The 13,940-nt window shown below is 49.9% G+C and overlaps 3 protein-coding genes across 7 annotated transcripts; 2 read left to right on the plus strand and 1 right to left on the minus strand.

The window, feature by feature from the left end:
- The first annotated feature begins 55 nt into the window (after positions 1-55).
- On the plus strand, positions 56-472 carry LOC122618992 (protein Diedel-like). Its single transcript, XM_043795631.1, has one exon. It carries the CDS (start codon positions 125-127, stop codon positions 470-472), a length of 348 nt encoding a protein of 115 aa, XP_043651566.1. The 5' UTR covers positions 56-124.
- A 569-nt stretch (positions 473-1,041) lies between these two features.
- On the plus strand, positions 1,042-5,271 carry LOC122618990 (F-box/LRR-repeat protein fbxl-1). 4 transcript variants are annotated; one of them, XM_043795623.1, is made up of 8 exons: positions 1,042-1,341; positions 1,713-2,076; positions 3,290-3,614; positions 3,670-4,288; positions 4,353-4,520; positions 4,588-4,791; positions 4,847-5,021; positions 5,081-5,271. In XM_043795623.1, exons 2-7 carry the CDS (start codon positions 1,993-1,995, stop codon positions 4,980-4,982), a joined length of 1,536 nt encoding a protein of 511 aa, XP_043651558.1. In that variant the 5' UTR covers positions 1,042-1,341; positions 1,713-1,992; the 3' UTR covers positions 4,983-5,021; positions 5,081-5,271. The 4 variants fall into 4 exon arrangements, with proteins under 4 accessions (XP_043651558.1, XP_043651561.1, XP_043651559.1 ...); XM_043795626.1 differs by having other exon boundaries at positions 1,844-2,076; XM_043795624.1 differs by lacking the exon at positions 1,042-1,341 and having other exon boundaries at positions 1,559-2,076.
- Positions 5,272-5,277: 6 nt separating this feature from the next.
- Positions 5,278-10,209, minus strand: LOC122618989 (protein TRC8 homolog). Of its 2 annotated transcripts, none has more exons than XM_043795621.1 (7): positions 9,060-10,209; positions 8,050-8,620; positions 7,304-7,844; positions 7,075-7,249; positions 6,674-6,855; positions 6,415-6,615; positions 5,278-6,355 (listed from the first exon to the last, which is right to left on the minus strand). In XM_043795621.1, exons 1-7 carry the CDS (start codon positions 9,484-9,486, stop codon positions 6,017-6,019), a joined length of 2,436 nt encoding a protein of 811 aa, XP_043651556.1. In that variant the 5' UTR covers positions 9,487-10,209; the 3' UTR covers positions 5,278-6,016. The 2 variants fall into 2 exon arrangements, with proteins under 2 accessions (XP_043651556.1, XP_043651555.1); XM_043795620.1 differs by having other exon boundaries at positions 6,674-6,870.
- Positions 10,210-13,940: the final 3,731 nt, after the last annotated feature.

Consider the following 13,940-nt stretch of genomic DNA (forward strand, 5'->3'; position numbering starts at 1 on the left):
AATCAATTTGCCGACTAAATCGGAGCATTTTCGCCAACCTGTCGAGTTCCGTGCATCAAGAGTGAGCGTATAAAATGGCAGATTCCCGAGGGAAAAAGCATCAGTTCCCAAAGGAAATCCAACCATGACATCCCCAATTGTGACTCTGCTGCTCGTCGGGATCTGCTGCCTGGGCTTCGTCCAAGTGGCCAGGTCGGAGTGCTGCGTTGAAATGGAGTTGGTGACGTTCAAGATGGAAAGGGGCAACTGCGCGGACGTGGGCGGCCAAGGAGATTTGTCGATCAAGTGCGAAGTGACGATCTGCGCCGATGGCGTCGCCCAAGTGGGCACCTTCTGCGGCCAGGGACCGTGCAACATCTTTGGCTGCAACTGCGACGGCGGCTGCCTGACCGGAAATTGGTCCGAGGACTTTGTGACGAAGAACCAGCAATACGGCATACACATCGTTGAAGTCAGGAGGATACCATTGTAGCTCCTTGTTCGGCTAAAAATGCACATTTCCAAGCAATAAAATGAAGCTCTAATTGCATCCAGGAATTAGTAATCAATTACTAGTAGATTACTTAATATAAGCATGAAACTGATAAGGTTCCATGTTCCACAATCAATCTGATTAATAGGAAGTGTTTCTAAAACTTATTTGCAATCTGACTAAAACTATAATTGAAATATAAGATGATATAATAGGTTTCTGCCGGTGATTTGAAGCTTTATACGCTGATTTTTGAATGAAATGCAGTCATAAAATACTAATAATAATAAGAGATACTTTGTGGGAAACTGCGGCTGTAATGTATGATTCCGAACGACGGGCCACGCCCCCTTGGCATCCGCCCCTCTGTTGGCCGCGCGCCATGGGAAAAGCTAATGACGCCTGCACTCGCAGAGATCGCCCCGAATAACCCCTCCATATCCACGGATCCCCACATCCCACATGCCCACATGCCCATGTACTCCCTATGTGGTACGACCCACTAGCCGAGTGGATTTTGGCATAAGCCATTTTCCGCGGACGCCTGATTTTCTCAGTTTTCTCAGAGTTGTGGAGCCGTCGAGAACGCGGAACATTCGCATCCGTCGATTTCCGCCGGAATCTAGCGATCAATTTGCCAGTAATTAGCCAAGTGAACAAGTGAATTTTCACGCAGATCGCGACCTGCAACTTTGTGGTGCGAAAGTTACGAAACTGCGTGTTGCACTTACTCGTACAAGTTGCAACACCCAACAATTTGCAACAGCAGCGCCACCAGAAAAATTAAAACTATTAATAAACCGGGCGAAGGGTGAACAAATTCTGATGTGTGGCCCCAAATCTGAAATCAAAAGGCGCAAGTGAACAATGTGTGTGCACTGAGTTTGCATAATTGGGAATTCGCTATTTTAATCGCCTGCAGGCACTAAGGCAACGGCAACTAATTAATTAATTAATCGCTTTCCTTCTCGTGCTCGTTTTTATTTGTAGAGAGCGTCTAACCATTCGCTTGTTCAACTAATCAAATGGGTAATTAACTGAATAATCATTCAATTTTGATTTACTGCTTGCGCTTGAATGATTTATGTATGTGCTTGGAAAACTTGTACATAATTAGTTTGCTGTCTAAAAATTTAACAAATATCTAGAACACGGCTACAAATGTCCTAGCTAAACTGGATAAAATGGGAGAATAACTTAACTTAGCTGCTTGCAAACTAATTTTCAATTGACTTGATAGATTGAAATGCGCAGAATGCCGAGTGACTAAGTGGGAAAGCCTCGCAGAAATAGTTTGGCGCATGAATGAATGCTCGTGGCTCCCACAGCGTACATAGCTTATAGCGAGTATAGCCGGCACATTTCCCCTAGTTACACAGACAGAAATAACCAGACGGATCCGGAAAGACCGCATATTGTACAGCCGAAACAGCGCACACCTTCCCGGCTGATCCCCATCCGATCCCAGAGATCCAATAGATCCAAGAGATCCAAGAGCTAGTGCTAGAGCAGTGACCAGCATGGATAATTGGAATGTTTTGGCAGCGCAAACCTCCTCGCAGGCCATCGGACTCCACGACTCGGGCGTGGTGAAGACCCGACTGGTGAGTACCCTGTACATGGGCACATATGTATGCACAGATCTATATATATATGTAGATATATGTAGATGTAGTAAACAAAACAATGCCAGACGAGCGATGGCGTGTGTACAGAAATCTTGGCAACAAACATCTTGCGTTCTTGTCTGCCTTCGCGTGCACTGCGAGAGAAAAGGGGGTGCGAAAGCTATTACTACTATAAAATATGATATAGAAGGCAAAAGAAACTTGTGAAGAGTATCCAAGAGTAGTCTTTGATGGATAAAACCCAGGATGTTATTCCTTAAGAAACAGAAGCCGTATAAGATACTTTTAGATGAAAGTAAAAGATACAGATGAATCAGTTGGTTAGTCGAAGCTATGAAAAGTGTTGCATACTTCTAGACAGCTTAGTACTGGTGCTGAATCTCTTCAGGAACAGAAGGCACCCCCTGTTGGCAGTGATCTCTCTTCGCATGCACCACCGGGTGGGTGGGTGGTTCTAGTGGTGCTAGTGGCCCAGTGGTGCAGGCAGAGTGCGTGAGTGGTGGGGCGCCCGTGAACAGCACAGCTGATGCAGCGGCGACCAGAGTGCTGTGCTGTGCTGTGGTGTGGTGTGATGTGGTGGTGTTGATGGTGGTGGCGGTGCTCTCGTTACTGCCGCTGGTCTATAAATACGCCTAGGGGTTCTCTTGAGTCCACTGCCTGGCGGATCTTTGGAGATTCCGATGGCAAGGCGATGGCAAGGGAATGCGCCTCGCAGTAGCGCGAAAGTAGCTCGATACGACGGATATTCACGCGTAGAAGTAGTTTGGCCCGTGTGTAGCTATATATTTTATATAAGCAAGTGGTTGCGACTCATCACCGAGCAATGGATATATCCACCGATATCTGGGGTCAGCTGGCCGTGGAGGCCTCCCAGGTGTACCTCTCCGACGGCACAGTTCGCAGTCCCTTCGCCGACACGGTACTATGGGTTTTCTTTGGGTTATTACTTTGGGAACCCACTCACAGTTCACCCGAAAGTGGGAGAGCCCAGCAAGAGAATCTATAGAAGCTCACTCACCCGCAGAATATATAGCCTCAGCGCCACCACATTTGCACTCAACTTTGCCGCTCTGGCTGTCTGTGCTCCCATTCACACGTTCCATATAGCTCCATATAGAGATCATATTTGAATCACTTAGTTTAGAATAAGATAAGATCCTTTAAACTTTGCCATGTTCCTCTTCCGCAGACCATCGAGAAGCTGCCCGACAAGGTGCTGCTGCACATCTTCTCGTACCTGTCGCACCGCGAGATCTGCCGCCTGGCGCGGATCTGCCGTCGATGGCGCCAGATTGCCTACGACACGCGCCTCTGGAAGAACGTGAGCCTGCGGCCGGAGGTCTCGGGTCTGCACGTGGGCTCCCTGGAGATGCTGCTGCAGCTGATCTCGGTGAGATTTGGGCCGACGCTGCGCTACATCGAGCTGCCCATCGAGCTGATCACGCACACGGTGCTCCACGAGCTGTCCGCCAAGTGCCCCAATCTGACGCACATGCTGCTGGACTTCTCCACAGGTGAGTGCGCCACTTCATCCGCTTCAGAAAGCTAAAGAGTTTGTGTACTTTGTAGCCATGCAGCTGCACGACTTCAGCGAGATGCAGGCCTTTCCCACCAAGCTGCGCTACATGTGCGTCTGCCTGTCGGAGGTGATCTTCATGGAGGGCTTCATGCGCAAGATCTACAACTTCATCAACGGCCTGGAGGTGCTGCACCTGATCGGCACCTACGAGAAGTGCGAGGAGGAGGAGGAGGAGATCTACGAGGTGATCAACGTGCACAAGCTCAAGTCGGCCACGCCCAATCTGCGTGTGATCAATCTGTACGGCATCAACTTCATCGACGACTCGCACATCGACGCCTTCAGCTCCAACTGCATCCAGCTGGAGTGCCTGGCCGTCAACTTCTGCAACAAGGTGACCGGCTCCACCCTGAAGACCCTCATCCAGCGCTCCAAGCGCCTCACCTGCCTGCTGATGAACGGCACCAGCCTGAAGTCCGAGTTCGTCATGCAGGCCGAGTGGGACAAGTGCGCCCTGCAGGAGCTGGACATCACGGCCACGGATCTGTCGCCCGAGTGCCTTGTGGACATGCTGACCAGGATCCCCAGCCTCAAGTTCCTGTCGGCCGGCCAGATCAATGGCTTCAACGACGGCGTTCTCAAGCAGTGGATGGAGTCGGGCACCACCAGGTGAGCTGACACAGCAGCTGCTCCATAAGCCAAATACTGCTACTATACTCCTATTCTGTTCTAGATCCCTCATTTCGCTGGACCTGGACTCCTCGGACAACATCTCGGATGAGGGCCTGCTCAAGTTCATCCAGCGCCAGGGTCACCAGCTGAGCGCCTGCTGCCTCTCGGGCATGCCGCACATCACCGACCAGTTGTGGATGAGCATCCTGCCCCTGCTGGGCAACTGCAAGTAGGAGTTTCCATTGCTCATCAAATGATATAAGGTATTCATATGAGTAAAAACTCTTACCATGCAGGATCATTGTCATGGGCACCGCGGAGAAGCTGGGCGTCAACATCCACGTGGACCAGCTGATGGACACCATTGCCTCGAACTGCGGCAACTTGGAGCGCCTGGAGCTGCGCTGGGATCCGGACAACCTGCGCTTCTCCGACAAGAGCCAGAAGGCCATCGATATTCTGCGCGTCAAGTGCCTCAAGCTGCGCTGCATGGTGCTCAGGTGGGTCTCCATTCACCCAGTTGTCCAGCTATATTATATACTACTTCCATTCCAGCGATGGTCGCTACTACGAGACGGTCAAGGCGAACTTCGAGCGCGCCGATCGCATCACCGTGGTCCGCACCACCACCTGTTGCCGCGTGTCGCCCTACCACCTGCTGCGCAACTACAACGACTTGATTTTCAACTGAGGAGAGCGTTTCAGAGCTGAAAGGCAAAAGAGTGGATTGGTTAGTAGCTTGAAAGTGGGCCGAGTTTGGAAGTAATTTGCGTACTTACCTGATTGCAGAGCTCTGGAAGGGAAGGCAATGGAATGGAATGGAATGACCCACACTCGTAGTCAAAAGGCGGCACAAGCCATGTTTCTGTGTGTTTTCGCTTACATTAGACTGTTTTAATGTTTTCTGTATTTTCCGCTTCTTTCGTTTAATTACTTTAAATCTAAATAAACGTACATAGGTAATTTAAATAAAAACAAAACAAGGATTTGCTTATTCAAGTTATTTTTTACATTACAAAATTATACAACGCAACTTTTCGACTTGCTCTCGTTTTTTTGTTTCTTTGTTTTTTTTTGCTTTTTAATCCGTGTTGATTCGTGTTTTGTTTTTAACTAGATTTAGTTGGTAACTTGATTAAATCATTTTCAGACTTCACCACATAAAATGTTTATCGTTTTTGCTTCTGCTTCTGCTGATGGGTTTTTTTTACACTGCTCTAATCTGATCTCTCATCTCTTCATCATCACTGCAAACTTAGGGCTACATTTTTTTGTGTGTGTTTCAACATTTTTGGATCAACTTTTTACCATAAACTTAACGTACATAGATCTCCGTTTCAATTGTCGTCTCATTACCGTTCGGCGTTCAGCGTTCAGCATTCAGCATTCAGCGCGCTATTATATGCATGGTATATAATTTAGTTAAGCATGGCTGCGTGAGTTACACATACGCAATGTCTGTGCCTATGAGGATCGAAGGTGAGTGCCGAGTGGTGAGTGCTGTGGTCGTGTGTGCGGGGAGTAGAGTGCTCTTTGGGCGGGGGAATAGAGAAGCCTTGGATCGCGACAAAGATTTGCATTTTTACATAAGTACCCTAACACACAGAACGTTTCCAAGTAGCAAGATATATAAGAAAAACAAGGTACGCCGAGCGCTCCCGTTTCGTTCCGTTCTCTTCCATTCTAATCCCATCCGATTCGGTCCTATGCTATTATCCCACCCGATTACTGCTGGTCCTGCGACATCCGGAACATGTGCGTCGTGTTGCTGGCCGCCGCCGTGGCCACAGCGGCAGCCGAAGTGGCCGTCGGCGGGGGCGGTTGGGTGGATGCGGACATGTAGCTGCTGTCGCTGCTCCCGCTGGCGCTTAGTCTATGCGTGGCGTTGCTGGCCACGCTGCCCAGCGAACGCGCCTCGCCCACAGCCGCTGCCGACTCCACGGTGGCCGACACTGCCTCCGCTCCGATCACCGCCGCTGCATGGGAGGAGCTGCTGGCCGCCTCTGGCGCTTCGACTGGAACGCGCTCCGGGGAGCGTCGCGGCGCAGCTGCGTTGTTGCCGTCCTGTGAGAGCAATGATTGTATATTAAACTAACGAAGGAAATATCCATTTTGGTACTCACGTCTCGCGGGTATATCCGAATGGGCTGCTCGGCCTGGACTGCCGCCGCTGGCTCCGCTTCCTGCGCATTTTCGTCCGCCTTGTCCGTGTACATCATGATCTCGTGGCACAGGGGGCAGCGATCCTGCACGTACAGCCACTTGCGCAGGCAGACGCCGTGGAAGAAGTGGCGACAGCGTGTGATCTTCGCAGAATACATTTCCTGAATCGAAAACGATAGTTAAGTCACTTGCATTACTATATATAGATACAATACACACCTGATAGCAGATGGCGCAGACGTCGTCGAATGCCTGCAGCTGGGCGGGGGTTGCCTCTGGCAGGGCTGAGATCTTGTGGACCGCCGAACGCCGCTTCATGAAGACCGACCAGCCCGCACGAGCCTCGCACCAGATATTGAAGTAGGCATGGATGCACATCATGATCGCTCTGATGGCGCCGCCTGTACCATTTTGGGCTATCAAGTTATAGTTATCGGTACACAAAATCAACCAAATAAAAATATTACATGCACACATAGAACAGAAAAGCTGGACACGGACGCAGGATCCGAATTCGGATCCGATGGACAGATGGAATGCCAATGGAATGCGGCGAGATGAGCACTCGCTTACTCATGTGTTAATGTAACAAGGGCGGTGAACGCTACACGCAAACTTACCAGACTCGAAGATCAGAATCCAGGCGCCGTTGATGAACAGCAGGATGCCGAAGCAGAACTCCACCGAGTTGCCAAACGCACGCACGTAGTACAGGTAGTCGTCCAGCTTCTCCCAGAAAAACTGCCGCCGCGCGTCCAGCAGGAAAAGCGTGTAGGTGGCCAGCGAAACGAGAACCTAGGGGGAAAGTATGTTGAAATCTGAAGGCAAATACATTGCATAGTCACGCACCTTGACGATGACCTCCACGGAGAAGGCAGTAACCGCCAGCAGCCAGGTGGAGAGGGAGCGCTGCGTCCAGAGGTAGTAGAGCAGGGAGACCGGCATCACCACGAGGAAGGCGCAGACGGTGAGGGCGCGCACATGGCGCTTGCGCGAGGGATTGCGTGCCGCACTGAGCGACATCAGAATGGGCGACACGATGTTGTGCAGGAAGTGCAGCAGGGCGGTCATCAGCAGGCACAGATTCCGGCACAGCCTGATGAAGCGCTTGTCCGGCGACAGCGAGGTCAGTCCCGTCTGCAGAGCGAGGATGTAGAAGAGCACAGCGGAGACAGTGCCCAGCGACTTCTCCTCGTCGTTGTCGTAGGTCAGCAGGTACCACTGGAAGCCGCGTCCGATGTAGTGGCAGATCATCGAGATGACGCCCGTCATGCCCAGGACCGCCGTCAGCGTCTCACAGCCATCGACGAGCAGCTTCTGTGTGGCCGTCATTAGATCCAGGGGCTCGTCCGATTCCGTCGTGGCCAGAGCATAGCCGCCTTGTATTATTCTAAAAAGAAAGGTGATTTATTCGATCATCTTGCATTTAAACCAGTTAATCTGTGAGCTGCGGCCATTAATAAGAGAGTATCTACATGGGCACACAATGTGATTGATGGCCTTGTGCCAATGACACATTAACGCTCCGAATGCGAGAATTAGAAGGTTCCGCGCGCATGATTAACATAAATTAATGAGCCACTTCGCAAACCCACCTGATGGTCCAAAAAACCCTCAGAACGTTGGGCACATTGAGTCGCTGCCATTCGTTTTCGATGAGCGCCGACAGTCCAAAGTTGGACACAAAGTTCATGGCGTACTGGTAGCCATTGTAGACCGTTCGACTCGCCTCCATGGCGCTGTGCATCAGCGTGATCTTCGTGAGGATGATGGGCGTGAATGCGGCCACCACGGGCAGGTGCTGCACCACTTTCGCCGGCAGCGGCATCATGGCCAACAGAATGGGACTAGTAAAGATGATGGGCATCGATTTCTGGAGCATCTCGAACCTCGGACCCAGGTGGATGTAGGCGAACAGCATGCCCATGAACCACTGGGCCATCAGGTGCGGCGCCAGCGACATGACCACCCCGCCCGAGTCCAGCAGCCTCGTGGTGTTCAGCGACATGAGCTCCTCCAGCATGCTGGGACTCCGCTCCATCAGCGCCAACGCGCTCACGTTGGACCAGTAGGACAGGAAGGTGAGGCCCAGCGAGGTGAGGAACATGTAGACCATCACCAGGTGGCGGGTCCACAGCATGAAGATGCACGCGGCGGACAGGAAAGCTGCAAAAACACGGAGATTGTGAGTCAAGTATTTACGTTTCGCTGGCGTTCCAAAGTGCGTCCGATAAGCGGCCCTTGGAATTCTGGATGATTTCATTTCGTCAGCAGGTCGAAAGCAATGAACTCAAAATAACCAACTTAATTGCCTGTGTTTACGTTTCGCGTTCAATGGGAATGCTCAAGCTGTTTAAAGGGAACTATCCATTCGTATATAGTTATTTTGCCAAGTGAGCATTACCTTCGATTTTGCGAATACTTGTTATCTCAATCCTACTGATATTAAAGGTTATTTTGGGAGCTACTGGGGACATAGGCATGGTGAAAGGCGGGTTTCTTTGCTATAACGTGAAGATAAATGTTCTTGACTTTACTATATCCTTATCATATTTTGGGTATTCTAAGCAGATGTAAGAAGGTGAAATCCAGAAAGTTGACTCACCAAACACGCAGATGATAAACTTGACCGTAATGAGGCTGAGCACATTCGCCAGCGTTTCGTCCTTGGACAGCTCGCTCATCAGCGAGTTGAAGCCGGAGCTGAGCACGCCGTGCGTTTTGGCCGTCTTGGAGGCGTTCTCGATGCTCTGTTCCAGGGCGGATTGGGCGGAGGAGGTCATGTGGGCGATCGCGTCCCCGGCGCCGAGGCCGAAGAACTCCTTGATGCTGGCAAACGGATCCTGGCTGCCGGCTGCTCCCGGCGGCGGTTCCGCTGGCGCAGCCAACGCCTCACTGGCCAGTTTGTCCTTGTTGGGATAGAGCCACGTGTGCAGGCCCATGTCGATCTTCAGCATCTCGTCGATGACCATCACCGGTGGCACGCGCATCATCACGTCCACCAGGCCGAGTACCTTCGTCCGCACGGACATGGTTCCGTATCCTCCTCCTGGCTGGCTGCCTGGCTGCTACCCTATGATACCCGCTGGGTTTGCCCCTTCTGCTGGCCGGATCGGCTGTGGTGTGCTGATCCCGCGTGACTAGGCACTAATCGCGAAGCAATCAAGCTCCGATTCCAATCTGCATTTGTTGTGGATTCGCCTTCGTCTTGGATTTCGCAAAAAACAACAAATAACGCAGAATGACGATTTGCCTGCGAGTGTGTGTGTGTGTGTGTGCTTGTGTTGAGTGTGCTCGTGTGTATGTGTGGGAGAGTGCCTGCAGCAGGTGCAAAACTCCCGCTGGCGCGTCGTAGAAAAATGGTAGTGTTATCAGGTGGTTGGCTGCCCGTTTCCACGTTTGTCCACCGCTTTTGGCCACGCGACTCTGCTGCGATGTAAACTTTACACTTTTCACAATTGGTTTTTGTTTTTCTCCTCTGCTTCTCCTCCTCCTTCTGCGACCCAGCTATCGATTGGCGCTGCTGCCTATCGCTGCCTATCGTTGCGGTCGCCAGTGCTGCCCAGCGGGGCCCTACGCTCGCCCGACTATCGATTGTCACGGCCAGCTGATCGCTTGGCGCGCTTTTTCAAAATTCCCTCTGGCTTCGAGCAGCAAAACAGCGCGTGTTCCTGCGTGTCGGTCTGGAGTACTGGTAATTTTAGGTTTTTAGTTCCGAAACTACTTTCTAAAGGGTCTGGCCTAGCCTTCTGTCTGCGATAAAGAGACACTTTCGTGCAGTGTTTACTTTAAGCTGACGTCTATTAAGATTTGCCAGTTTACAGTTTACATTTATTATTTATTTTAAGCTACTTTTCAGTTTTGAAAGAAAATTACAGTTTGACATTCACCAAATGTAAAGTCTGAGCTAACGTTAACAGAGTCGCTGAAAGAGTGCTTAACAGAGCTGTTAAGTGATCTGCCTAGTGTTGGCTAGTGCTGCTGTTAGTTTGGCGCGCTGTCTACGAAATTCAAACTTTGCGCTCAATCTAAAAAACCAAGAACTAGTAAGCTAGAACTCTTTGAATTTCTTATGAAGGGAAGTATTTCATGTAACATTATGCTAATGGGGGAAAGAGTGCACCTCTGAATTCATTTCCTCTGCTCATATTTCCCGAAATGCCCGCAGTTTCTAGTTCTAAACGCAAACATTTCCTGCATTCCTTCGAATGCGCCCAATTCCAATCCGTATCCGCAGGGCCCCGAAGTCATTTACGTGAATTTCCTCAATTGTTCGGCCATTAACTTTTGCCATTTGCCACCTTAATTGTTGTTCTTTCTTGTTTGTGGCACACAGCCCCTGGAAAACGCCCCACTCTCCAATCCCCAACCCTTTTCCTATGCAAATGCACAAATTGAGGCAACGGCGACGGCAACGGCAACAGCAAATGCGATGCAGTCCGCATTTGGGTTTCGCTTTGGTTTCGTCCCCAACGCAACGCTCGTAATTATGCGCAATTGTTTAGCGTTTAGCTCGGAAAGTTCAACTAACATAATTGATTTTTCATGCCGCGCCACAAGAATTTTAAGCAAACTGCACAGGTCATAACAAACAGCCGGCTGCTCAGACGAGGAATTTCTTTTTTTTTGATTTTTCAGGCTGCGGGTACGAAGGGTACTTGAGTTGTATTGCCTACTTCACCTTCTACTACACTTTACTATTACATTATAGTTAAAATTAGTTAATTTACCCCAAAAATTGGCTGTATAAAAGTGAGATAATAAAGATCATTTCTAAACAGCTGTAACTTCAATCAATGAAATGAGCGTGTCTAAAGTGCAGCCAATATCCCTGTTTTTAAGTTCGTTGTTAGCAATTTTTTAGGCCCCGCTAATTTGCATAGTTTTCTCGAGTTTTGGGCTGGTGCTTCGTGTTGCATACTTCGAGGGGCCGCAAGTCGCGCACTGCGCGCGCAGGCGATTTGAATTTCAGTTTGGCGGGACAGCCGTTGAGCCGTTGAGCCGTTGAGCAGTTGACACTCCCAGCGGCACTGGCAGCCCAATATGGGCCTCATATATTCAATGTAATCAGTGTAATTGTCAGCGCAATGAGCCGGGGGAATCGCAAGGAGCCCAGTTCGATGGATCCAGGCATCCAGGATCCGCTCTCTTTGCGGGTCTCACGCATGGCAATTGTATAATTTATCGCTCCAGTTCTAATCGGCAGCTGTCAGCAGGACGGCTGAGCTGAGCTGCGCTGTTGGCCAGGTTGGTTGGCCAGGTTGGTTGGCCAGGTTGGCTGCTCAGGTTGGCCAGCGAGTCCGAGATCTCGGGGGAACGATTTAATTCGCTGGCCATATAAGTCGGAAATTTGTACGTTGATTAACGCGCCAATCGTTTTACACAACAACGTACAAAGTGTCGATGGTCTCCATGTCGCAGAGCCCCCCTCCCCCCCCCCCCGCTGCACGGCGATTTACCCCCGACTTGCCCCACTTTTTCAACGGCTGCGGCTCCAATCGCAGTTTCATTTCAGCCGTCTACGTGTGATTTCATTGCACTTGCAGCTGCACAGTGAACAAATCTTTGCTCTAGAAGGAAACTCTTTGCATCGCCTATCTCGCTACTACTGCTGATTTCTCGCAGTGCATCCGAGTGGCCAGGAACAAGACCTATATGCGGTCATGTGAACCCAGAGCAGCGCGTTCCCAGCGTGATTACCACTCGCAGATATCATATAGAAATAGACAGCTGGAAACCTGCTGGGACGCCAAATGAATTAGCAGCCGATAAAACTGCCGATGGGGCTCTCTTGGGACCTCGAGTTGCGAATAACAGATACCCACTGGAGTTCTATAAAGTATCTAGATAGAATTAAAACTTACAACTGGTTAAATAAGATAATACTATATTATAAGACAGCAATACTTTTCCAAAAAGTCCCTAAAACCTCACCTTTGTTACATGCCCAATATACTTTGTATGTAGGGTATCAGCAATTGGCGAAAGGAAACTTCATTTTATAGATAACATCCAATGACTAGGGGTTTAATACTAGTCAAATGGTGGTGATAAAGCTGTTAGAGCTATCGAATAATTGCAGCAAGTGATTCTCGGGCTTCACACCAGTTTACTCGCAGTGGATGGCGATATTGAGACCTCTTCTTCCGCATCTTTTTATGGATTCCAGCCAGCTCAACGCATATATCACCGGATTATCTGCGTTTTGTAGCCACTTCCTTTGTTTTTCAGCCCTTTGGCTTAATTGGATGCTACTTGCAGCTGAGGGAAAGGATCCGATTTTTGAGTTTGTCATAAGTGTCCCCATGCAGAACGCTGCTCGTTTGTTATATCGCAATGGCTTTTGGGCCAAAATCCAGTTGGTAACAGGAGTAACAGCAGGCCCAAAAAGCCCCAAAAGCGACGGCCCAATTATCTTTTGCATTCGGCGAATAATTAGGAGCTTGATTGACATGCGGATAAGGAGACATACACTTGGAATGCCATAGCAAATTATCGAACGGCTACTGTGCAGCTCCTGATCCACAAAAATCAAAGGCCGTAACGACAGCGACGACGGAGGATGAGGATGGGGATGAGGATGGTGGCTGCTGGCTGGCGAGGATCGGGATGCGGAGTGGAGTGGAGGGGAGTTAGGCGTATCGGGATGCCGTTGAGGACGACAACGACGCCTTCCATTTATTGGCCGATGCTGATGCTGATGATGCTGCTGATGATGCTGCGCCTTTGTCTGCACATGGAGTGGTAATCTGATGCTGCGACGATACAGAAGCCACTCCAAAACAATGACCAGGCTGCCGGACCAGGCCGTTGCAGCTGGAGCAGGGGATGGGGTTGGGGATGGGGATGGGGATGGAGATGGGGTTGGAGCTGAAGTCGGATGGAAACTCGTTTCGGGGCATCGCAGCAATTACAATATGTTTAACTACGTCAGCGCCTTATCTGCGGCCCCAAGGACTGACACTGTGCGAAAAAAGGCATCTCTTTCAGGACTGAGAAAAAATATGTTATAAAATTATAAGGAGAGTCACTAAATAAAACAATATAATTGACTCAAAAATGCTTGATTTTAATAATCATATGATTAAACTTGCATATATTACATTTAGTGGAAGGCATACAACACCCAACATTTCTCAGGCTAAGCAACGCATTTAACACGAGTTTCTTTTGTACATCTAGTTTGCCAATACCCCGTAGTTTTTCCGAGTGTAAGCCTGGACATTTTGGGAGCCAGAGTTTCCCCCGACCGTGTCAGCGATTAATCCAGCCGACTGGCTGCCCCATCAAACGGCTTGTTAGCCCGGATTCGATTGGGACTGGGATTCGGCTCTGGATTCGGGGTACGAATGGAATGGCATGGCATGGAGTTGGAAGTTGGGAGCTTGAAGCTGGGAGCCCCATCATCGATTGTGTTATATCGATGGCGTTGCTCCGCTTTTGAGACGCGGTCTGGGCCGGAATCTCATTTGCGATTAAGTTCTTA

This window comes from Drosophila teissieri, chromosome 3R (genome assembly GCF_016746235.2).
Source record: "Drosophila teissieri strain GT53w chromosome 3R, Prin_Dtei_1.1, whole genome shotgun sequence".
Lineage (NCBI taxonomy): Eukaryota > Metazoa > Arthropoda > Insecta > Diptera > Drosophilidae > Drosophila > Drosophila teissieri.

Bases quoted from the DNA above. Each gene is read 5' to 3' on its own strand.
- LOC122618990 (XM_043795622.1), top strand. From the start codon at position 2,924: ATGGATATATCCACCGATATCTGGGGTCAGCTGGCCGTGGAGGCCTCC. The intron at 4,289-4,352 runs GTGAGCTGACAC...ATTCTGTTCTAG, and splicing joins ATGGAGTCGGGCACCACCAG to ATCCCTCATTTCGCTGGACC. The intron at 4,521-4,587 runs GTAGGAGTTTCC...CTTACCATGCAG, and splicing joins CCCCTGCTGGGCAACTGCAA to GATCATTGTCATGGGCACCG.
- LOC122618989 (XM_043795620.1), bottom strand. From the start codon at position 9,486: ATGTCCGTGCGGACGAAGGTACTCGGCCTGGTGGACGTGATGATGCGC. The intron at 7,845-8,049 runs GTGGGTTTGCGA...CTTTCTTTTTAG, and splicing joins AGGGTTTTTTGGACCATCAG to AATAATACAAGGCGGCTATG. The intron at 7,250-7,303 runs GTGCGTGACTAT...CTTTCCCCCTAG, and splicing joins CCGTGGAGGTCATCGTCAAG to GTTCTCGTTTCGCTGGCCAC.
- LOC122618992 (XM_043795631.1), top strand. From the start codon at position 125: ATGACATCCCCAATTGTGACTCTGCTGCTCGTCGGGATCTGCTGCCTG.